Raw genomic sequence first — 25,727 nt, forward strand, 5'->3', positions numbered from 1 at the left:
CCCGTGAAGCCAGCCCAGCGAAAACAACATAACCCGTCGAAAACAACACAGATTGTTAATAGGGGAAAAATAGATGACAAATCAGACAGGAACTGGCAGATATAGTTGTTATTGACAAAAGGAAATGTTCACAGGTTAAATTTCTTCTGAAAACTATTTGCAAAAAAAAAAAAAAACTAAAAACCATTTCCTACTTACTGCCTTTATTTACTTCATGCAGACTTTACACATGTCAGTGGATGATCTAAATAAACTTCAGCGTGCGAGTCTCCTGTGCCAACAGTGAAGCCCCATCAGGAACAGGTGTCTGCTTTCTCAAGGCAGGAATCAAGTGTCTGCGTCAATGGGCCCTATCAGCTCAGCAGCTCAAACAAGGTAAGTGAAGATCATGCTTTGCCAGATTAGCTTCCCAGGCAGGAGACAGAGATGACCAGGGACTCATGGCTGAGTTGAGAACCAGTTCAATCTTTATTCACGAGCAGGGATGCAGTCCAACACCCTAATCACAACACAAATCTGTCCTGGATCTCTCCTGAGGCAGAAGAGTCAAGAATAAGGAAGTAGTATGATAGGGGACGGGGAGAAGGGAAAAAAAGCCTGAACCAGCGAGGACTAAACCAAATGTCCCAGAGGCGGGGGGGGGGGGGGGGGGGCGGGATACCAAACCAATATCCCGGAGGCAGGGGGGTGCCCAGCCAACAGTGGACATGCAAACAGAACACATCGCAAGCAACACAAGCGAACCCAATGTGATGATAAAAACAGAAGGTCTCACAAGCAGAATCCAGAAGCATACCAACAATGCTTGAATTCCAGTTCTTGTTCTGACAGCACATCTTCAGGGCACCACCTTCTGCACACAGTCTGAACTGAGTCAGGGTAGTGCAACAAATGGCCTTGTTTGCAATTCATGATTTCTTGCAAGCAAAGACACGAAAGTTTTAGGAATCAAATCTTTATCTTTTCCGATTGCTGGAAGAGGTAGAAATGAAACCAGTTCTTCAATGCTGCTTTTAAATCCTGCTCTCCCTAGCTCCTGAAATGAGAAGTTGCTAAAGTACCAAGCAGACTTACTCTCACTATGGGGTTGCTAAGATTTACAAGACTATCAAAGTGTAGGGTGTTGCAGTACTGTTTTGTTAGCCCTTGTGTTAGTCTAAAATCTTGGGGGAAGTTCAGCAGTCACCAAATGTCTTTTGACCAGCTAATCAAGAAAAGGGCAGTGTTGTCCAGCTATTAGATAAATTATTCAGAAAAGAGAAATTATTTGTCCATGTATCGGTAGATGAAATGTTTCCAAGGGGGAAAAAATTGTATATATGGACCTTACTTTGGCTTTCTCCTATTATGAATGACAGGCTTAAAATTCTTAGAAACCTTTAAGCATATAATAACTACATCTTTAAAAGCCTTGGGGGTGTACCGGACATTAACTTATCAGCATCCGTGATTTATTTATCTACAAATTAATCTTCCTAGACAGATTTCTCCCCCTCCCGTCTTCCATTTAAAAGCGAAACTTCTGAGCCACCACTTCAGCAACTTTATATCTGAAGAGCCTACATCTGTGAAAACATTTCAAATGAAAATGCAAAGGCAGTCTCCCCCAAAGCAGCAAGCAATATGAGATTTAAGCATATAGCTGCAGAACTTGGTGCAGTTACATTCCTGATATAAGCGCATCAACAGTGGACCCTCACGTGATGCCAAACAGGCTATATCACAAAAGCCCGTTAGCACTCAAGCTCTTTCAGAGTCTGTGAAGAGTCTAGGTGACTCAACAATTCCATCTGTTTCTCCCCATTTACATACCATGATGTACGAGATCCACCCTGACTTCCAGTTAGATCCGGAGAAACAAGTTCACTGTACTGGAGAGCAGGTCGAAGAAAAAGTCCATGCTGAATACTCTGGGCTGAGGGCCAGGAGGTGGTACACCTGGCCCTCACAAGGACCTGGGTTCAAGCCTTCAGTCCCCACTTATGGGAGGGGGGGAGATAAGCTTCACTAATAATGAAGCTGTGTTACAAGTGTATTTCTCTTCTCTCAATTTCTCTCTGTCCTATCATATAAATAAATATGTATTTTAATAAACATGTCTGGATGCCAGAGTCTCTTATCATTGCCAAATCACAAATAATTGAAGATGGATTTAAATTTTCAGGTCACCACAGATTAAGAAAATAAGTCAGGTGAACTTTGCTCAGCACTAGCCAACAATAAGATATGCCGCCAGCAAAAAAAAAAAAAAAAAAAAAAAAAAAAAAAAATCCTAAGTCTGATTTAGGAAAGTAGTGATCCACTGTGAAAAAATTTCCTCTTCAACTTATTATCATGGGTCTAGACTATCTGCTGTATTCAACATCGAGACTTTTGTTGCTGTTATCCTTTTGGACAGGTAAACAAGCCCTTCATTTTTATGAATTCTGAAGGCATGACAAGTTTCCACAGGGCTATAGGTCCGCCCAAGGCATGACAAGTTTCAAGGGTAACTGCAGTTTACCCTCAGGGTTCAATACCAAAGCACAGCCATTCATTTTCACTCATTTCATATTTTGTTAACAGTGGTTTTATAAAGAAATTAAGAAAGTATTGGATTTTATTGATTGATTGATTTGCCATCTATGGGACTTCACTGCTCCAGGCCAATTTACCTGGATAGGAAAAAAAAATGACAAAAGACAGAGGAAAAAGAGGTGAAAAACTAAGTAAACACTGAAGTTTCCCCAAGGTCAGGCTCAAATCGGGGTCACGCACATGGCGAGACAGATACCTTCCCAGGTGAACTGTCTTGTTGTCTGCTGATTCCTTATACTCTAGAGGCACAAAGATAGATTTAAGAATAGTTTGTCAGGCATAGTGTTCGAGTGCAGAAAACATTCAGCATGCAACTACCAGGGAGGCAGAATTGAGGCAGTGTTGGAAGCAGACTCTGAAAAAAAAAAAAAATAGTACACTCTATGTAAGAACATTTACTGTTTTAACCTTTTTCAATGTACAGTGTACAATATACTTACAATATTGCAAAACCACTTCTTTTAAAATATTTTTTAATTTTAATCTTTATTTATTATTGTATAGAGATAGAAATTGAGAGGAGTGGGGGAGATAGAGAGGGAGAGGAAGACAGAGAGACACCTGCAGCCCTACTTCACCACTTGTGAAGATTTCCCTCTACAGGCGAGGACCAGGGGCTTGAACCTGGGACCTTGTGCCCTGTAATGTGTGCGCTTAACCAGGTGCACCACTGCCTGGCCCCAGGCATAACCACTTCTGCTACCCATAGCGTAGAATGACTTCATCAGCCCAAACAGAAATTGCGTGCGTTCAATAACGATTCCAGTTACTCCCCCACCCTCAGCTCCTAGTAATCTCCGTTCTTTTTCTCTGTGTTCAAAGCTGAATTACAAAAAATAAAATGGGGTAGATAGCATAATGGTTATCTCATGCCTGAGGTTCCAAAGTACCAGGTTTAATCCCCCACAGCACCATTAGCCAGAGCTGAACAGTGCTCTGGTAAAAAAAAAAAAAAAAATGAATAAATAAATAAGTGGAGAGGGAGGTAAAAAATAAAAGAAAAAAGTAAAATAATCCAGTGAGGCAAAGCTCTGCACCGCCATTAGGATCTAGATAGTGAAGTCATCACAGCCCATTCTCCCAGCACCTCTATCATCAAATACTGTGTCCATGTCGATGGGCAAACTATACACATTTTTTTCATTACTAGTAAATTCAACAGTGTTTTACATTTATTATAAAATTTCATGCCACACATGAAGTCACCACACCATCCACCAAAGTTTTGCGTCTCCTTCCTCATAACCACCATAGTCCTCACAAAGTTCAAGACAGTTTTTTTTTTTTTTTGGCAAATGCATTCCATACATGAGCGAAACCATCCAGTTAGTTGTCTTTCACCTCTTAATTTCATTAGCATAATCACCTCTAGTTCCATCCACTTTGCCAAATGATGCCATCTCATCTCCTTTGATGGCAGACCAGCAGTCCATTGAACATATATTCCATAATCTCCTTACCCAGTCATCTGTTGTTGAACTTTGAGGTTGCTTCCCCAGTTTGGCTATTGTTTGTAGTGCAGCTAGAAGCACAGGGGTGCTTACATCCTTTCAATGAGTGCTCCCCTGTCCTTGAGACATAGCCCTAGCAGTGGGATTATGGAACCATAACGCATTTCTACTTTTATTCAAGGGCTCTCCAAACAAGTTTCCCACGGGCTGCATTTCACATTCCCACCAACAGTGTCACAGAGTTCCTTCATCTCTACACCCTCACCAATACTTGTCATCTCCAGTTTTGTCTATACAAACGTGCTTTTTTTTTTCCTCTTAATTTATTTCTTGTATGCCTATGTGTGGCAGGCTCCCTTGTTAGCATACGGAGTAAGGCAGACCTGACTTCTGTCTCCATGGCCTTTATATTCTGCCTAACAATGCTTCCTGATTTTCCTGAAACTACAGAACACATGGAAAAGTGTTCAGTTCTCATAAGCTAGCAGTGGCATGATATATGTTCTCTATCAGTAACCGTTTTCCAGCCCAGGATTGTTCAGAGATAGTAAAACAGGAACTGTTACAGTATCTACTTGTCGTTGTTATTTGGGGACACTGCTTTAACAGGTGAGTGATAAAGCAGTTGGAGAAAGTGTGTGTGTACATGTATACATATGTGCTTTTTAAAATATTTATTTATTCCCTTTTGTTACCCTTGTTATTTTATTGTTGTAGTTATTACTATTGTTATTGACATCGTCATTGTCGGACATGACAGAGAGAAATGGAGAGAGGAGGGGAAGACAGAGAGGGGAAGAGAAAGGTAGACACCTGCAGACCTGCTTCACTGCTTGTGAAGCTTCTCCCCTGCAGGTGGGGAGCCGGGGCTTGAACTGGTATCCTTATGCGGGTCTTTGCGCTTTGTGCCATGTCCGCTTAACCTGATGCGCTACCGCCTGACTCCCACATAAGTACTTTTTAAATGTGGTGCTGGGAAATAAACTCAGGGCCTCATACAGGTGTGATATTTTGAGTAACCTCTCCAACACAACATTTTTAAAGTTATTATTATTTATTTATTCCCTTTTGTTGCCCTAGTTGTTTTATTGTTGTAGTTATTGTTATTGATGTCATTGTTGTTGGACAGGACAGAGAGAAATGGAGAGAGAAGGGGAAGACAGAGAGGGGAAAGAAAGATACACCTGCAGACCTGCTTCACTGCCTGTGAAGAGACTCCCCTGCAGGTGGAGAGCCGGGGGCTCAAACCAGGATCCTTACGCTGGTCCTTCCTTGCGCTTTGTGCCACCTGCACTTAACCCACTGTACTACCGTCTGACTCCCTAAATGTTATTATTTTTATAGAGAGGAAGAGAGGAGTGAGGACAGGAACATAGCTTAACGGCTAGAGTAGGCACTTGCATGCCTGGAAGCTCCTGGTTCAATCCCCAGTGTTCTCTGTGCTGGGGGACTGAACTAACTTCTAGCTTCTCTCCTTCATGTGAAACTCTCATGAATAAATCTCAAAAGAGACACAGAGAGAGGAAAGAGGACAGTCACTAAAGCCCTGCACCAACCTCCATGGGGTCCCCTTGTTGCTGTCCACAGTTCTCCCACGTGGCACCCTGAGAAGCCAGGGCTTCATGCAGAGCAGGGGTGTGCTTTCCCCAAGGAGCGCTCTCCTGTTCCCTGAGCTACATCCTTAAATGACTGACATATGTGCTGAATCTTTGTCACATTCAATTCAAAACCCACTAAAGTAGTGTACACCACAGGAACTAGTCACAGAGGAAGGACACTTCAAGTTTTCTAATAGTTCCAATTTAAAATATCACACTAGAAAACTCACATTTATAAGCAATCCCGAATAAGTGACTCTACAGAGGCAGAAAGCTGACTGGTGGTAGCCACAGGCTGAGGGAAAGTCACAAAAAGAGGTGGTGATTACTAGTGGGGACAGGCCTTCCTGGGGGCGGGGAAGGGGTGGGTGGGAATGCAAATGTTCTGTAATCACGTAGTGATGGCTGTACTACCTTGTGACTACACGAAAACCACTGAACTGCTGTTGACAGTCTTCACTGAGTTTACGATGAATTTTATGACACAGGAATTATATCCATGTTTTTGTTCCTTTGTAAGAGGGTCAGAGAGGAGAAAGACAAAGAACATACACCTATAGAGATGCCCACGTATGATGAAGCCACCCCCCACTCCACCCCACTCCTGGTGGGGACCAGGGACTTGAACTTGCGTCACACACAGTAATGTGTGTGTTCTACCAACTGAGCCACCATTTAGCCCGACATTTTTAAAAAAATTTTTTCCCTTTTGTTGCTTTTGTTTTTCATTGTTGTTGTAGTTATTGATGTCATCATTGTTGGATATGACAGAGAGAAATGGAGAGAGGAGGGGAAGACAGAGAACGGGAGAGAAAGATAAGACACCTGCAGACCTGTTTCACCGCTTGTGAAGTGACTCCCCTGCAGGTAGAGAGCAGGGAGGGGTGGGGAGGGTCTCGAACCGGGATCCTTACACCTGTCCAGTCCTTGCGCTTTGCGCCATGTGCGATTAACCTGCTGCACTACCGCCTGACTCCCCCATCATTTTATTAAGCTGACTATTCAGTGAAGTTGACTGTAGTTGTAGAGAGACCAGCTTTTAAAAGGCTGTCCAGGGAGTCGGGCTGTAGCACAGCGGGTTAAGCGCAGGTGGCACTAAGCTCAAGGACCGGCGTCAGGATCCTGGTTCGAGCCCCCGGCTCCCCACATGCAGGCAGGTCCCTTCACAGGCGGTGAAGCAGGTCTGCAGGTGTCTGTCTTTCTCTCCCCCTCTGTCTTCCCCTCCTCTCCCCATTTCTCTCTGTCCTATCCAACAACAACGGCATCAATAATAACTACAACAATAAAACAACAAGGGCAACAAAAAGGAATAAATAAATAAAATTTTTTTAAAAAAGGCTGTCCATCTGTAGCTGATGGAGAACTTGTCTATGCCGTAAAAAAAAATGAGGCCAGTCCACTGGGAGATGGCTGAAGATGAGCAGTTATTTACTGAGGAGATCTGAGCACACAGATTCAGATGAGCAGCATCTGGACAGGTAGTATATGTCAGTCACAGTTGTGGAAGGTAGGCTGTATCCATGGAGAAGAATCACATTTTAAAGGTAAACTTTGTTTTGTATTAAAATTATTTGTTACATGTTAAGTAACGAGGAAACGCACTCATTCATCTAGGGCAGTCATTCTCAATATCAGGCACTCACTGGTGAGAATTTACTAAAGCGAACTATCAAACCTGTCAAACGCCACTTACAAATAAAATGGTGAGGGAGTTGGGCTGTAGCGTAGCGGGTTAAGCGCAGGTGGTGCAAAGCACAAGGACCGGCATAAGGATCCCAGTTTGAACCCCGGCTCCCCACCTGCAGGGGAGTCGCTTCACAGGCGGTGAAGCAGGTCTGCAGGTGTCTATCTTTCTCTCCTCCTCTCTGTCTTCCCCTCCTCTCTCCATTTCTCTCTGTCCTATCCAACAACGACTACAACAATAAAACAACAAGGGCAACAAAAGGGAATAAATAAAATAAATATTTATAAAAAAACAACAAATAAAATGGTGAATGCCTGCTGGTGAAGAACAACAAAAAATTTGCGGTTTTTTTTTTTTTTGCCTCCAGGGTTATTGCTAGGGCTCAGTGCCTACACCACGAATCCACTGCTCCTGGAGGCCATTTTTTTTCCCCTTTTGTGGCCCTTGTTCTTGTAGCCTTGTTGTGATTATTGTTGATGTTGTTCATTGTTGGATAGGACAGAGAGAGGAGGGGAAGACAGAGGGGGGGAGAGATAGACACCTGCAGACCTGCCTCACAGCATGTGAAGCGACTCCCCTGCAGGTGGGGAGCCGGGGGCTCGAACTGGGGTCCCCACGCCTGTCTCTGCACCTTGCGCCACATGCGCTCAACCTGCTGCGCTATCGCCTGACCCCCAAAATTTAATTTTTAAGACCAATAAGAGTATCTGCAGTATAAGCACATGAAAAAGAAAATTCTAGAAGGGGAATCTTGCCCCGCTTCCAGAAACAAAAGTAATAAGACTGCTCAGGTACACAAAGATACGAACAATGAGGACTTTATTTGTTGAGTCACACAGTCAAAAGATTGCTTTACACAAGCCAAAATAACTATACACATCCATAGTAGAAAAAGCACTTCTGTTTTTTTAAAATCTAAGGCCCCCTCTAGTGTTTAGAAACAGTCATAGACAGCACACAATGTCATGGAAGGCACCGTGGCAGTGCTTGACCAGAGTTTCCAAAGCACTAAGAATACTTCTCCTCATGTGGCACTAAAATCAATGAGAGAAAATCTCTACCCACGATTATCTCATGTCTCTGCTATGATTCAGATTCATGATTCTCTCATTCAGTGATTTCTTCCTCTGTTATTTACTGCTGGTTTTAGACAATTAATACTCTGTTAATAAGGGAAAAACATATAATGTGTGTAGGAACTTTAATTTCTGAAATAAGAAATAGGCTTCCTTGAAGATAACAGAAAATGTAGTTATCATACAGCCTAAGCTGTGTTAAAGGAAGTTCTGGGTAAATGGTATATACTTCCTATAGTATATGCTTTATTATATTTAGGAACCAGAGAATTTCAACTACACATACTTAAGATTCACCTACTCTGAATTTTCTAGTAAATGTTTTCAGAACCCTGTAAAATGAGGTTGAAAGTATTGCTTTGAGGGCAAATGTTGACTCTGAGGAATGCAATGTAAAGGAATTCTTAAAGTTTATACACACACAGCACTACCTACTAAATCCAATGACTTAATCTCATGAAATTTTGAAAAAAGAGACTGATTAGAATTAGGGGGAGTAAAAAATAGCTTTCCACTCTACTCTCTCAACTAATGTCTGTTTCCATGTTATGTTACAGAGTGTGTGAGCTAACAACTAGTAGTGTTACTACTGCAGGATAAAAAAAGAAACCTCTATTTTCAACAAAAGAAAGCAGTGTACTTAATCTTGAGGAGGAAACTGACAGTGAAGGTTTCAGTATGCTATCTGTACTGCTACAGTGAACATTTGAACATTTAATAGCACTCAAGACAAGTTTCATCTGTATCAACTTTATTTAGATAAATGACTACTTGTCATTCAACGTTATCATATGGTTTCTCTGCAATGAGCCTGCTTTCTGGCAATGGATGAGTTAAAAGGCAGGACATCTGCAGTAAGGTGAGTATCAGTGGTTACATTTACAATTGGTCTCAATGTCTAAGGCTGTTCAAATGAACAGGACACAGCATCTTAAAAGTGCAGCACATATACTCTTTTGGCTCAACATGAAAAGTTATGGAATTGGAAATTACTTCAGTCATTCTCCAAGAAGTTTAATGAAAAGCTGTCTTGAAGGTTAATCATGAACGTATAATTTACCTATGACAAACACTGGAAAGCCATTTAAAGTGAGTATACAAAATGTGTTTACAAATAAAACCAAAGCGGGAGAGGTAGCATAAAGTAAATACAATCAAATAAATACTATACAATAACATACAAAATTTTGCATATAAAAATTGAAAATAGCATTTAAAAACATCTATGTTCCCTTCTTTGGAAGGCATTTTAGTTGAAATCCAAACTTAAGCCTCGAGTCTCCATAACAATTTCCCCAATGTTATTAGTTGCTGGCACTGGTTTTTGCCAAAACCTCTCTGATCTGTCGGTCCAGTTCGCTTATGATTCGATCCTCGTGATTATATACCCCTGTCCTCATCAGAGTGTCCCTTTCTTCTATCAGGCGAGTCAAGTAGTCATCCAAGCCTTCCTCCAGCGCACTGCCCTGTGGGCCACCCACATTTCCACTCGCAATCTCACGGGAATCCTGGCACTGTCTCTGCTCTTGCTGCCTTAACCTAAGAAGTTGAGAACAAATGTCAGCTTGAAGGAATGGGAAGGGAAGGGCTTTCAGGCCCTGGTACAGAAAGAGAAAGATAATATGAGATGGTCTCCACTCATGGGCAGAACTTACAAAAACAAGAACAGAAAGAGGAAACACAAAGTAAAAGTTGGCCTGGTCTTAGTGTATTATACCAAGGAAGGACTCCGGGGCAGGACCAGGAGAGAAATGGGAAGGGAAGGGCGGCTTTCAGGTCCTGGTACACAATGCTGGTAAGGGACCCAAGCTGGGGGTGAGAGTTTTACAGACACCTATCATGGAGAGCTGGGAAACTGTACCCATATGCCAACAACTGTACTATTAACCACTAACCACCCAATTAGGGGAAAAAAAAATGCCACTCTAGAAGGCAATAGATACTGTTTGGTGAACATCATTTAGAAATAAAATCACTGGGGCCCAGGCGGTGGTGCACTTGGTTGAGCACATGCTCTACAATGCAAAAGGGCCCCAAGTTCAAGCTGCGGGATCCCACCAGTAGGTGGGAAGCTTCATGAGTAGTGAAGCGGGGCTGCTCGTGTCTCTTTCTCTCTTCCTTCCCCTTTCCTCTCAATTTCTCTGTCTCTATCCAATAAATAAATAAAAATAAGTAAATAAAATCTCTCTCTCCCTGTCTATCTTCCCCATCTCCCTCGATGCTGTATATCTAATAAAGAAATGAAGTATTTTTTAAAAAACAAAGAAAACACAGTAAAACTTAGATATTGTACATTCTGGCAAATTCAAAGACTACAATGAGAAGGTGGGAGGAGCACAAAGGAAGTGAGGACCCAGTGTCCTATGGTGGAAGAAGGACAGCTGGTGGTGGGGTGGGAGCTGTGTGCTGGGGAGGTAAAGAAATTGGGACACTTGTGATAACAGTGTCAGAAATCATTTCTCTTAGTCAATTTAAAAAAATTGAGCGAGTCAGCCGGTAGCGCAGCAGGTTAAGCGCACGCAAAGCTCAAGGACCCTCGGAAGGATCCTGGTTCGAGCCCCCAGCTCCCCACCTGCCCCGGAGTTGCTTCACAGGTGATGAAGCAGGTCTGCTGGTGTCTATCTTTCTCTCCCCGTCTTCCCCTCCTCTCTCCATTTCTCTTTGTCCTATCTAACAACGACGTCAATAACAACAATAATAAGTACAAGGGCAACAAAAAGGAAAATAAATAAATATTAAAAATAAAACTGGGTGGGGGACACCAAGCAGTGACACGCACATTTGAGTGTGCACGTTACCATGCACAAGGACCTGGGCTCCAGCCTTCATGCCCCACCTGCATGGGGGAAGCTGCACAAGCAGCGGAGCAGGCCTGCAGGTGTCTTTCTCCTCTACCTCCCCCGACCCTCTCACATTCTCTCTCCTAGCAAATACATAGAAAGAAAAAGAAAAGAGAAAAAAAGTATTGGAACCCTAACCCTCAATATGGTAGTATTTGGGGACAGGGCTCTTGGGAGATAATTCAGCTTAGATGAGGCAGTGAGAGTGTAGCTCTCACACCACTATTAGAGCTCTCCCCTCCACCCTCTCCCTTCCCTCACCATGTAACTTGGGATAGCAGCTGCCTACAAATCAGTTAACAGCCCTCACTTGGAAAAAACCAAGATGATGGCACCTGAATCTTTAATTTCTAGTCTCAAAAAAAAAAAATTTTTTTTTTAACAGTTCTGAGATTGCAGTCACAGAGTCAATAGTATTTGCTATGGTAGCCCAAAATTAGACTGTATTAGTTATTTTTTTAAACTGAGTACGCAGTCTTCTCCCAAATTCTCCTCCAAAAAGACTATTGTGTGTTCTTGTTATATCGTCATGCTTCTTTGTAATGATTCCTTTTCAGTATGAAGTACTGTTGAAATTGTAATGGAAATGATCATGACACTAAAGTGAAGTCCACTGTGACTTTTGGAATTACATTTATATTATAAATCTGTGGTTTATCAGCTGTTTGAGCTTGAAATAGGTATTTAAGTATCTTAAGCCCTGAGTTTCCTCACCTCAAAAATGGATAGTATCTGCTTTAAAAATTTATTGTGAAGATAAAAGAAAAAAAAATGAGCTAGGTAGGTATCAAGGAATTTAAACTAGCTCCTGGCACACAAAGTTAATCTTATTTTTTACATATTACTAGTAATTTCTTCTACTTTAACATTGAAAACCCAGTATAATCAACTTGAAATAATAGCAATAATGCTGGAATAAGGTACAAAATAATATTTTAAATACTAATATTAAGCTAAAGATTTCACATAACTACATTCATGGGGGAAAGATTTAAGATTGTGGGTGGGGTGTAGGTAACATAGTGGTTAAGCAAAGAGATTTTCATGCCTGAGGCTCTAAAGTCCCAGGTTCAATCTCCCATACCACCATAAACCAGAGCTCAGCAGCGCTCTGGTTTAAAAAAAAAAAAAAATTAAGAATGTAAAGGTCTGGCACAGATTTTCTATTACATACATCAACTACATTTCAAAGACAGGATGCTGTCCTTTCTCTTCATCAATGAGCCATGAAAGGGGCCCATTAGAATGTTTGTGTGGGAGTAAATTAATTTTTTAGTTACTGTACCTGTTCAATTCATTTCTTATATCCAATAACTCTTGCCGTTCAGTCTTTAGTGTATCTTTTTCCTCAGCAGCCAAGTAGCGTAATCTCATCTGTTCTAGTTCTTCTTGCTGTTTTTTAAGACGAGCCATTTGACTTTCTTGTTCCCGCTTGAAAGAAACCAGATATATAATATTAGGAATAAGCATGTTTCACATGGCTTTGCCTTGTGGTTATAATTCTATTTGGCAGTACCCATGACAGTGGTCACACACTGCCAGTTGTATGAGTCAGGTATTATCTACAAATACCCCAGGTCCATGTTCAAAATAATAATAAAATATATTTCCACTTCTTATTATAAACCCAACTCATTTGTGGCTTAACCCGTGGTTGAGCTTAACTTGAATATCATAACAGAAACTGAAGGCAAGACAATGTTCACTATCAAGATAATGAGTTGCTGTGGGACCAGCTGAAACACAGCCTCTAAAAAATGGTTAACTGTCAAAGATAAACTAAGAAAAATGGAATAGTTGTCCTTGTCACTAGTTCCCCTCTCCCTCCTCCCCTCCTCAGGCAGTATTTCTTTTCCCTCTTTTCTCCAGTCTCCTACAAAATATATGCATACAATAATACTTCTTTAATATGTATAGCATTCCGCAAAATGGAAATTCCAGGATTTACTCAACCACTATCTTTAATTTTTTTTTCCTTGTTACCTGGGTTATCACCAGGGCTCAGTGCCAGCACTATAAATCCGTGGCTCCTAGTGGCCATTTCTTCCCTTTCCCCCCCTTTCTTTTTATTATACTTGATAGGACAGAGAGCTATTAAGAGGGGAGAGGAGACTGAGTAGGAGAGATATAGACACCTGCAGGCCTGCTTTGTTGCTTGTGAAGCCTGCTCTCTGTAGGTGGGGAGTGGACTGGGGCTTGAGCCCCTGTTTTTGTGCATGGTTACCTTCCTTCAATGCTCTCTTTATAACAGAAAATTATTACTACTGCAGTGTTATAATGATACACTTTTTTTTTTTTTTTTTTTTTACCAAAGCACTGCTCAACTCTGGCTATACGGGGGACTGAACCTGAAATTTTGGAACTTCCAGCATGAGTCTCTTTGCATAACCATAATGCTAATAATGATACATTCTAGCATCTAACATAGCTCACCAATCATTAAACTTATTTCTTGAATGTTTATTTATTGGATAGAGACAGAGAAATTGAGAAGGGGAGGGGAGATGGAGTGTGGGGAAGAGACTCACGCCACACTGCTCCACTGCCCCTGCAGCTTCCCCGCTGTAGGTGAGGACTGGGGGCTTGAACCTGGCTCCTTGCACATGGCAACATGTTCAATCAACCAGGTGCACTAACACCAGTTCACAATCTTTGTATTTATTCTTTAGAGACAGGTGTTTACTTTCTTTAGGACAGAACCCCAAAAGGGGAGAGTTGGATCAATAGGTATGTGTCACTTAACAAAAAAAAAAAAAAAAGAAAGAAATACTGGTAGAATACTAATAGGTAATTCACAAGTGTATACTTGGTAAGCTTTCACCAAGTGAAACCTTTTCTTCAACCATCATCCAGACAAAAAAACAGAAGACAATCAGAACCCTAGAGGTCTGTTTCCTCTCAGTCACTAATCACTCATCCTTGCCCAGTGATAACTACTGACTTCTAACACTACAAAAAGGTTTTGACAGTGTTGAAATGCATGTGCATGGAATCATATATAGCTTTGTCTGATTTCTTTGACTCAACTGTTTTTTTCTGTCTCATAGCTATTGTGTGCAGCTGATTTATGTTACTCTATGGCATTCCAATGGGTGAATGTATAGTTTATTCATTCCACTACTGAGGGATATTCAAGTTTGTTTTCAGTTTAATAAAGCGCATGTGGACATTGTGCATGCCACATATTTGTGTATATTTCTACTGGGTATATATCTAGAATTCAAACTGCTGTGTCACTGGGTATGAGAATTTCAGTGTTAGTAAATATTCTCAAGCAGTTTGCAAAGTTAACAGTGCTAATATACACTTCTATGCAAGCATTCCAGTGTTCCACATTCTTGACAACATTTGGCAATGTCAACTTTTTCCATCTAACCCATTGTAATATGTTATAGTGATATCACACTGTGTTTTTATTTTGCATTTTTTCAATGATAAATGAGACTGAATATGCCCCCCCCCTTTTTAATAGCTGTAAAATAACTTTTTGCAGTGCTTCTTTCAAATCATTGGACACTTGGCTCTACTTAATTATCCATCTTCCCTTATTTATATGTTGTAGTTCTTTGCATATACTGGGTAAGTCCTTTGCTAGTTATTTAAATTAGAAACATTTCCGGGGGGGGGGTGTCAGGTGGTGGCACATTGGGTTAAATGCATATAGTATAAAGTGCAAGGATCCCGGTTTGAGCCCCCAGCTCCCCACCTGCAGTGGGGATGGGGGTTGCTTTACAAGCGGTGAAGCAGGTCTATAGGTGTCTGCCTTTCTCTCCCCCTTTCTATCTTCACCTCCCCTCTCCATTTCTCTCTGTCCTATCCAATAAAATGGAAGGGAAAAAAAAAGGTCACCAGGAGCAGTGGATTTGTAGTGCAGGCACTGAGTCCCAGCGATAACCCTGAAAGCAAAAAAACAAACATTTCCCCATTAGTCTGCCTTGATTTTTCCTTTATTTGATTTTTTTTTTTTTAACTAACAGAAGTCTTACTTTTAATACAGTAGATTTTTTTTTGATCCACTTGTTTGTGGCTGGTGTTCTCTATTTCAATTTAAGAAAAAAAAAAATTCTTCCCCAATCTTGAAGATTATTTTTTGTCTGTTTCTTTCTCTTTCTCTCAATAATTCTCTTTTAATTATTTACTAGGACAGAGAGAAATTGAGAGGAAATAGGGAGAGAGAGAGAGAGAGAGATGTCTGTAGCAGAACTTCACCTCTGCAGGAAGAGACTAAGGAGCTTAAAACTGAGCCCATGCCCACGGGAATATGTGTCCTCAACCATGTGCACCACTGCCTAGCCCTGCTGTCTGTTACCTTCTTGAAACATCATTTTGATCACATTTTCATATGCACTTGGCTTTATAGATGGTGTGAGATTGTTTCTTTGTTTTCTATATAGAGCTCTAACTGACCTAACATTTTTTTTTACCCACTCCCTCAAATTTCTATCCTTTGATTAAACTATTTTATCTTAATTACCATTAACTCTTATAAATGAATATAACTTAGTATTGGATAAGCCTAGCAATTTCAGCTGTTACTCAAAGGTATCTTAACTAACCCTGACTCTTGCCGTTTTCATATACAACTCAATTTCTAGTACTAAACAAAAAGGATCTACTGGAGTTCTTATATGACTGTCATAATGTATATTGTTAACTTGGCCATAATCATTATCTTCACATTATCGATTCTTCCATTAATAAATAAGGTTTAGCTCTATATACATTTTTTAAAAATCTATTTTATACTTTCCTTGTGTAGTGGGAGTAACATCTTTCTTTGACTCTTAGCTATTTGATGCTTTTATTCTGTTATAAATGGCAGTTACAAATTTTCACTTTCTAATTATTTCAAAGTACAAAGAAGTGACATTGGGATTACGTTACCAAAAAAAAGAGCTCCTAAACTCATTTACTCTATAAGGTCATCAGTTGACACTTTTTGGTTTTCTAAATACCTAATAGTGTCATCTGCAAATAATGGCAGTTTTACTTTTTCCTTGCTGGCTCATACATTACTCCTCTTGCCTTAGTACACAGACTACAACCTCTAGTATAATGCTGATAAGAAAGGGTGATAGAAGGTAACATCTCAGGACCTGGTGGTGCACTCACTCACCTGTGCGCACATGTTACAGTGTATAAGGACCCAGGCTTGAGTCCCCCTGTCATGAACTTTATAAGCAATGCTACAGGTGTCTTTCTCTTCCTTTCCATCTCAGTTTCTCTCTGTCCCTATCCAATAAATGAATCAGTAAAATATTTTAAGATAAAAAGGTAATTTCTAATCAGGAGAATTATTTTGGGGTGTAGGTGTTACATAAATAAGTTTCATTAGATTAAGAAAGTTCCTACGTTGTGGAAATTGGAGAGGTGGCACACCAGGTTTATGTGCTAAAGACTCCAGACTTCCCAGGTTCAATCCCTGGCACCACCACATGCCAGAGTTAAGCAGCTGAGGTTATGAATTGCTCCATCTGCTCAGCTTTCACTGACTTTCATCTTTAGTCACTATCTTTTAAATTCAAAAGACTTGCTTACTTAATGTGTGCCCTCCAGCTTAGCCATGTGCTATTAAAGTATACTACCTAACTAGCAATCAAATGGTAATCCTTTTTACCTTGTTATTATTCATTTCTAGCCTAATCTCACTGTGGCTATATGCTGAATTGTGATTTTCTGAAACTTGTTGAGAATTGCTCCTTGTGCGTTCTGGGCTTCTTGGAGTAAGCATTCTATAAATGCCAATGACTATGTTTTCTAACTTTTCTATATCCTTACTGATTCTGTTTGCTCAATCAGGTCCCAGGTAAAGCCTACCATTACTATGAATTCATCTATCATTCCTTCTAGTTTTATTAAATTTTTCATTTATGTAAATTTTTGGCTATTACTAAGCACACAAAAATGAATTTTCTGACACCTGAACGGATCCTTTTGCCACTATTTATAGTGCTTCTTGTACTAAAGTTCACTTTGCCTGATAAAAATATTACTTTCTTTTGATCAATATTAACGTGGTATATTTCTCTTCTCAACCGTACTGTGTCCTTACATTTCAGATATATCCTTTCTCAGTAGTTTAAAAACTTTAGTTTTTTTGGTTTGTTTTGTTTTTGCCTCCAGGGTTATCACTGGGGGCTCAAACTGGGATCCTTGCATGGGTCCTTTGTACTATGTGCTAACCTGGTGCACCACCGCCCAGCCCCCATACAAAATTAAGCATTTTCTATCATTTTATTATTTTAACAAGAAAAAGAAATAACCAACATTTTGGGAAAAAAATCTGGAAAGCAATTACCTGTATTCAAGGTATAGTTGACAATACTATATTTCTTAAGCTAAAGAAACATATGGGATATATAAGAATATTCAGGATGTTTTCTTCTTTTATCTTCCATTTAAAAATAAATCTTACAAGAAGAAAATAAGCCTGGACAAAAATACACCATACCGTTATATCTCTTTGAGGAAGAGACAAAGGTTACTGTGAATTTTAAATTTTGTGTTATGTAAGTGCTGCAAAATTTGCATTCCTTAACGGAGCTAGCAAATAGCCAATTAGTTAATTTTTGCTTACTTTGTAAAATTACACATGTACAGAACTTGAGATGTCTTAATTCTAACACATAGTAGAGAAGCTTTTCAGTGTCTTGATTCTTGATCAAGTATATAGCATTAATAATAATCACACTTGCATGTATAAAAATGGGAGATTAGTGAAAGACATCCTCTCTGTTGCCAGGTGCTCTGGGTTAAAGGCTGCTTAATCAAGTGAGTATAATCTTTATTTTGCCTTGGCTGCCTATAAATCCAGAGAGGAGATGTAAACATACATACACTAGACTAAACAAAGGCTAAAAAGTGGCCACTACTTACTCTCCCACTCACACATGCCATGTAAGACTGTGGGAAAAGGGGAAAAAAAAAAAAACTTACAACTAAACTAAGGAACTCAAGTAAAGTTTTCTGAAAATAACCCAGAGCTGACAAGTCAGTAGGAGGGCCTGGATGGTTTCAAGACACAGTTTTTAACCAAGATTTGGACCTCCAACTGTTTTCTTAAACAGAGATTTACATCCCATCCTTGGCTAAATTACTTACAAATTAATCAAATTAATTACTCTGAGTGGATAAGCAGGAGGCTGGACAAGATAGTGCTGATGTCAGCCAATGAAGTCTGTGTTGTTTTAACTAAATATATCAGCACAGTTTTAAACAGATCTACTGTGCACAAATATGGTAACAGGCTCACATCCTACTCAAAGTCTTAGATCTGTTTCCTGTCCTGGCAACAAGCATACCTGGTTTTACAATATGTGACATCATGAAAATGTATACCAGCTTAGCAATGATTGATTTATTTTCATAAAGCAGCAGCTTTTCTTCCTATTAACTATACAACCTACGGTGTTGCTGTTTTAAGTAAATATGCTACTTAGTGTGCACAGAGTTAAGTAACGATCTTGGTATCTGTAGAGCAATTTAAGTCATGGATTTGAAGAAATCAAACTTAGCCCATAATTGTTGAGCAGTGAAGACTTCTGAAAGGCAGTGCTACATGATGCAGCAAGGATATAAATCCAGAATTTGGTATCATTTCCTGTTTTCCTAAGTTAGGATCCATTTTGTGTTAGTTAAAACACACACACACACACACACACACACACACACACACACACACACACACGTGTTGTTTGAAAACACAGACTTTCATGGTTGTGGACAAGTTTTGTTTTTTTTTAATGAGAAGTTTATGATTTTTTGTTTTTTCTAATTCACAAATAGACTATACTAGGTCACCTTTGAGTAATGGAAATCTCTGTTTAAACATTCTTTTGGCGCTAGGCACTAAGCATTAGATCTTATTTCCAAGCTTCACCAGCTGGGTTTTGTCATTAACATTTATTAACAATCTAAGATATGGCTTTTGCAGTCTAATCCGTACTACACAAATGTTTTGTATGGCCCTCCAGAGGATTTTGCTGTGACAAATTACTGGCAGAGATTATAGCCCCGTGGCTATTCACCAGAGGCAATGTAAAATTAACATGGTACTAATCCAATTTAAACAAGAAGTTGCACAAACAGTGCTCTGAACAAAAGCAAAGGAGAGGATTCCAATTTTATATTCAAGCACAATAAATGTGTTTTTAATAAAAATTTTTAGAGAAAAGATGAATTTCTACACATATGAAGTGTGCCAGTTTGAAGAAGTTGTTATTAATTTTAATCTTCCAAAAACAATTAATGGGGCAGCGCAATTCAGTATGGTAATCCCAAAGTTTATTGCACTTCTTCATGAAGTGTTGCATCTCAAATGTGGTCTGTGGAACATCAATGATTTCTATTGACCTGGAAATCTGTTTACACTGTTGTTTCAAAAGTACAAAGTTTGTGGGATTAAAAAAAAAGTCTACCATGAGAAAGCAATGAAGATCACTCTACTCATAGAATGAGACTTATTTTTTTTCTCATGGAGTACAAAGTTAGAGTTCAACAGTAATTTAACTTTTTTTTTTTTTAAATACACTTGTAGTACTCCACAAGAAAGAAGGCATTTGAACCCTTGTTATATCCTTTCTGTTATTAAGAACTAGCTGAAATTGTCAATGATTTCTTGGGGCAAGAAGGTAGAAAATGCACTAAACTGGGGGTTTATGCAGGACATTATTTCTTATGTTTTCAAAACCACTTCTAAACATGAAAGTAATCTCATTTCTCAGTATATTTGGATGAACATAATGTAAATATTAAATATTTTACTCACAGTAAAACATGTCTACTTGCTTAATTCGTAATAAGCATGACACTTACAATGAAAATGTTTCCACAATTGCTGATTCTTTCTAAAAAGATAAGGCCCTAATTATTAACTAAAGATTCTCTTTCATTACTGATTTGATAATGTATTGTAATTAATTACCATTTCACTATCTCTTGCCACCCACTATGTAATTTATTCCACAGTTTATGGCTCGTCTCCTATTACTAAATTATATTAAGCACTTACTACGTGCCAAAACCCGTATTAAATGCTTCACTCATTTAATTCTCAGAACCTTTAAGGAAGAAAAAAAAAAAACACTGTTTAAATAAGAAGACTAGACTGATAAATAACCAAGCCACAGGTAGTTAAGAAGTAGAGCATCCTGGGGGTTAGGCAATGGCATACCTGGGTTAAGTGCACATAGTATTACACACAAGGACCCTGGTTCAAGCCCTTGGCTTCCCACCTATGGGGGGGGCACTTCACAAGCAGGTCTGCAGGTGTCTATCTTTCTCTCTTCCTCCTCCCTCAATTTCTTTTTCATTCCATAAAAAAAAAAAAAAAAAGGAAAATATGGCTGCCAGGAACAGTGAATTCATGGTGCCAGCACCAAGCCCCAGTGACAACCCTGGAGGATAAAGAAAGAGAGAGAGATAGAGGGGCTCTGGTGGTAGTGCAGCAGGTTAAGCGTACATGGGGCAAAGCATAAGGACGGGCGGAAGGATCCTGGTTGGAGGCCCCGGCTCCCCACTTGCAGAGGAGTCGCTTCACAGGTGATGAAGCAGGTCTGTAGGTGTCGCTCTTTCTCTCCCCTCCTCTCTCCATTTCTCTCTGTCTTATCCAACAACAATGACATCAGTAACAATGATAATAATAATCACAACCATAAAAACAACCAGGGTAACAAAAGGGAAAAAATGGCCTCCAGGAGCAGTGGATTCGTGGTGTAGGCACTGAGCCCCAGCAATAACCCTGGAGGCAAAAAAAATTTTAAAAAAAGATAGAGCATCTGCCATTCACCCCAGGTCTCTCAATTCCAGGACCATGTAATAAGCCGCTATGCATGCTGTTTCTGAAAGGATACACATTCTATTTTTATTAGTAGTAACTCGTCATAATTCTCCTACGTGGCTTCTATGGAATCAAATCACTACATTATAAAAGGCTAACAGCCTGGACTTTACTTTAAATGGCTTCATCGCTCCTCCCATCATTGAGTACCTGTGTGATCACGTGTACTCAACTTCTCTGTTTCTTTCATCTATCCAGTGGGGACTAATTCCTCTATCTAACACATAATGATCTTCAATAGGATTAAATGAAAAGATAGGAATAGCTTAACATGTAACACCTTACACTCAGTAACCCTTTAATTAATGTTTGCTGACATGTCAGTATAATTAGCCTTTGATCTCCATCAACAGAAATGGAAGTGCCATCAGCCAAAGCTTAACTATCACCTTTGCCAAAAGATTCGTTTATCTGTTAAGCCAAAGCATCCTAACATCACATCCAAATTTCTAATTGCTTGCTGAACTTCACTAAAGAAATTAATACAAATTTGTAACTCCAGTCTCTTTCAAACACACCAACTATGTCTCTAGCCTTAGTGCCATACTTGTGTTAATATTTATTACCACTTATAACAGTAAATATTTTAATTCTGTTATTTAGCATTAGGTGCCCTATTTGAGACTTGAAACTCTCCAGATGCTAATATTTGAGCCCATGGCATTATCACTGTTTTTCTATGCTGCATTCCAATTTGGCATGTTATGCTATATACAGTCTACCAAAACCAAGTCTTTTAAACTTATCTCCTTGTTGTGTCCCAGTGAAATTTAAGTTCCAGTCCTCATCACTTGAAATGACCTCTGAAATGGGCTCTCCTTTATTCTCCAACCAGGGTTTGTCTAACCCACTTAACGCCTCTTGGGTATAATCAGTCTATCCATTACATTTCCATTTCCCCAACTACTGTCTTAAATCACAACCGATTCTCCTGAGCTCCATCTCACCAACCTCCTCTATGGCAGCTTTCCTCAGTCCTATTAAATAGATATACTTTCCCCTCCAGAGTACTCTGTGTGGTTCTCTTCCGGACTCTTTGCTGTTAGAGACAGTGAATGCTATGCTAGTAGTTGTTTCTTCTCTATGACTAAATTGCAAGCTCCCTGAGGGAAAGACCTCTGTTTCACTAATATCTATATATCTAGGGCAAAGCCTTGAATACAGGAGGCCCTCAATACTATTTGCGATTATTCACTCATCTATCCTAAGTCCTATAAGCATTCTTAAGATACTGAGTTGTTGGAAAAGTCATAACACATTTTTCTATGTATTGCTACAGAAAATGTGTCAAGACTTTTTTTGACAACCCCGTATAAATACTAGTTCTATATAATATTTTATACTTAATACTGACAATTTCAGTCCATTTACAAACCACATAAAGGCAAATTATATTGCTTTGAAATTTTCCTGTAGTTCAGTGCATACTTATGTACGAAGGTGGTAAGCTTTTAGAACAATACCACAGATATGATTAATACAGTAGTTTTGGAGATACTTAAGAAAAATGCAAAGAACACATGTGCCAAATTTTATTCAAACTAAAACTTGATACACTAAAGAAAAACATAACCAGGGGGGTTGGGCAGTGGTGCACTGGGGTAAGCACACATAGTACAAAGTACAAGAATCCCAGTTCGAACCCCCAGCTCCCTGAAAGGGGGGGGTGTCCTTTCATAAGCGGTGAAGTAGGTCTGCAGGTGTCTCTCTCTCTCTCCCTATCTTCCCCATCTTTCTCAATTTCTCTCTGTCCTTGCAAAAAAAAAAAGGGGGGGGGATACCACCAGGAGCAATGGATTCATAATGCACCAATGAGCCTCAGTGATAACCCTGGAGGCAAAAAAGAAAAAGGGGAAAAGAAAAACATATCCATTACTGATCCTTAAAAAGCTCTAGTTAATTACATTAGTTTCAAAACAAGATCCTAATCATTTAAAACAAATCACACCCAAAATTAGGATTAATTTCTCAAGTAACTATACATACAGTATTGATATCTAGTAGCAGAAGAGGGGAAAGTACAAGAATTTAGGGAACATCAGCTTTAAACTCCTACAAAAATGTGCAAAAAGAGTCCCAAATTGTGTAAATTACTGTATCTTCCCGGAATAATATGTTTAATGTGCTCTTCGCTTAAGTCAATCTTAAAATTTTCCCCAGTGGAAAGAATTAATGCTGAAGAAAAGAATGGCAGCTTTACTAGTGGAAGTAAAAGAAGTTATTAAAAAAAAGGAGAACTCTCATTGCAAAAATAACACTAGAGACTCAAAAATAGACATCAGAACATACCAGATATTGCCAACTGTGCAAACGTGTAAAGAATCAAAAGAGAAAGACAGAAAAAGAACAAACCATCAACAATTATAAACTACATACCTGTTTAAGTCTGGCGAGTTCTTTCAGAGCTCGTCCCCACTGCTGCTTGTAATGCAGTTTAGACTTCGTTGCAGATTCCAACTTTCTTTCAAGTTCAACCTAACAGTGATTAAAATCATATCAAGTGAAACACTATACCACTGTGTACAATCACTGAAAGATAATATATACAAAGAGTCTGGCTTAAGAAAAGAGTTTATGTAGTGTAACATACGACATCATCTAAAACTGTTATATAATTTACTATAAATATTATGGCACATGAACATTTTCTTGTTTAAAATATAGTTGTGTTTTTATTGCCTAACAGCCTACACTAAGAAAAAGGTATTAGTCTTAACCTCCAGACGGTTACTATAAATGTATTTAAGACATGTATATTACATAAAGATCACAGAGTGAAAAGACATTTTTTTTTTTTAACAAAAAGCAGTCTGTTAACATTCCAATTTAACTGGCACTCTAAATCTCAGAAGCCAAATTATTCCTTTTGGAGGTCTACTATGATGTAGAATTTTGTCTCACAATTAAAGAGTGCTAGTGGGGATACTTTCATAACTATTTTGGCAAAAAACAGGTTGCTAAAACAGTAAAATGTTTTATCAGAAAGCAGCTTGTCAAGCGTTACAAAGTCAGAAATATTTTAGGAATGTTAAAATAAACCCAAGAATTAAAAAAAAAATCCCTTAATAACACTCCTGTAACTTTTCCATTTTTCCTCAAATATACAAAGAAAAACACCAAAGTGATTCAATTAAAAAAAAATAGTTATTTATACTTGCAGCAGGCAATCTGTTGTGCATGAACTGCAGCCAACTTGGCTATGTTTTGGAATGTACTCACTCCATGTTTCAAACAAAGTACCAAACAAATTCATGGAGCCAACAGACAGTTTTACTATTTAAAATGATAATGTAATAATGTGCCTGAACTGCAGTAACATACTAGTACTCTAAACTGGTCTTTTTTTTTTAATATCAAGTTGAGTTTTTCCCATATAAACAATTCAATAGTTACCAGGAAATAAAATCAAAGACACCATCCAAAAATTTAAACTTCAGAAAACTCATATGAAAATAAAATGAAAGGGAAGGGAGACAGCCAAATTCCCTTCAAGAAAGACCAGAACATTCTCTGCAGTAATATATGACTTCATGTTGTCTAGGTCTTTTCTGCTTTACAAATCCTGAGGGCCTGGATTTAAATGTGTTGACATTTCACAACTAGACTCATATGTCTGAGGCTGACTAAGACTTAGATTATCAGAGATGATTTCTTCCACTTACATGCCAAAGATTTATATATCTTTCTTAGTAATTTAGCAATAGTGAATATGTCAGAGAGAGAGAAAAAAAAATTATATGAGGTAAAAGGGTAGTATTCAATTGTAAATGTGAGTATGTCCATGGGTCTTAGATGAACCTTGAGGGATTTTTAATACCCAATAGATTGACACCATCAGAGAAAACTGTTTGGGTAGTTTATATCAGGTCTACTGTGATTATCAAAATAATTCACATTTGCATTATATTAAAAGTTATTCCCACCAATGTAAACCATATATTTAAAAACATTTTTAAAAGGTAAAAAAAGAAACTAGAGGGAGTCGGGCTGTAGCGCAGCGGGTTAAGCGCAGGTGGCGCAAAGCACAAGGACCGGCATAAGGATCCCGGTTCGAACCCCGGCTCCCCACCTGCAGGGGAGTCGCTTCACAGGCGGTGAAGCAGGTCTGCAGGTGTCTATCTTTCTCTCCCCCTCTCTGTCTTCCCCTCCTCTCTCCATTTCTCTCTGTCCTATCCAACAACGACAACAATAATAACTACAACAATAAAACAACAAGGGCAACAAAAGGGAATAAATAAAATAAAATATTAAAAAAAAATATATATATATATATAAAAAAGAAACTAGTTAGCAAATGTGAGACACAAATTTAAATTATTCTTATTACAAATCAGTGACTGATAACTTTTCTTTTCAAGAATACAGATGCCTCTTGCCTCTATGACTATGAAGACATGTATGACCCAATTCCCAGAGGGGGAAAAAAAAAAGTGCACACAATCAAGTTTTGAAATAGTATCTGAACATTCATATATGTTAGGAGTTCTTATTTGAGAAAATCTGAGACTTAGGGAAGCCCTTGCATCTGTAACTTTATCTAGGATTTTCCTGGCCCATGATGAATATACAAGTCAAATTACAGACTTCTGAAATAAAAATTCAGCTGAGGATGTAGAGTTAATTCAGTGGCTAAAGACAGAAAGCATAGACTAGTGTTCCTTGG

At 39.0% G+C, this 25,727-nt stretch overlaps 1 protein-coding gene across 1 annotated transcript in view; it reads right to left on the reverse strand.

Annotated features, from left to right (window-relative positions):
• Positions 1 to 8,112: 8,112 nt before the first annotated feature.
• The window catches only part of CEP120 (centrosomal protein 120), a 58,562-nt gene continuing 40,947 nt past the window's right edge, over positions 8,113 to 25,727 (reverse strand). The window contains exons 16-18 of the mRNA XM_060177486.1: positions 23,441 to 23,539; positions 12,512 to 12,657; positions 8,113 to 9,925 (exon numbers count right to left, since the gene is read on the reverse strand). Of these exons, the coding sequence (XP_060033469.1) occupies positions 9,691 to 9,925; positions 12,512 to 12,657; positions 23,441 to 23,539 (480 nt within the window). The 3' untranslated portion in view covers positions 8,113 to 9,690. The remainder of the gene's footprint in view (positions 9,926 to 12,511; positions 12,658 to 23,440; positions 23,540 to 25,727) is intronic.

The sequence above is a fragment of the Erinaceus europaeus genome, chromosome 2, assembly GCF_950295315.1.
Source record: "Erinaceus europaeus chromosome 2, mEriEur2.1, whole genome shotgun sequence".
Lineage (NCBI taxonomy): Eukaryota > Metazoa > Chordata > Mammalia > Eulipotyphla > Erinaceidae > Erinaceus > Erinaceus europaeus.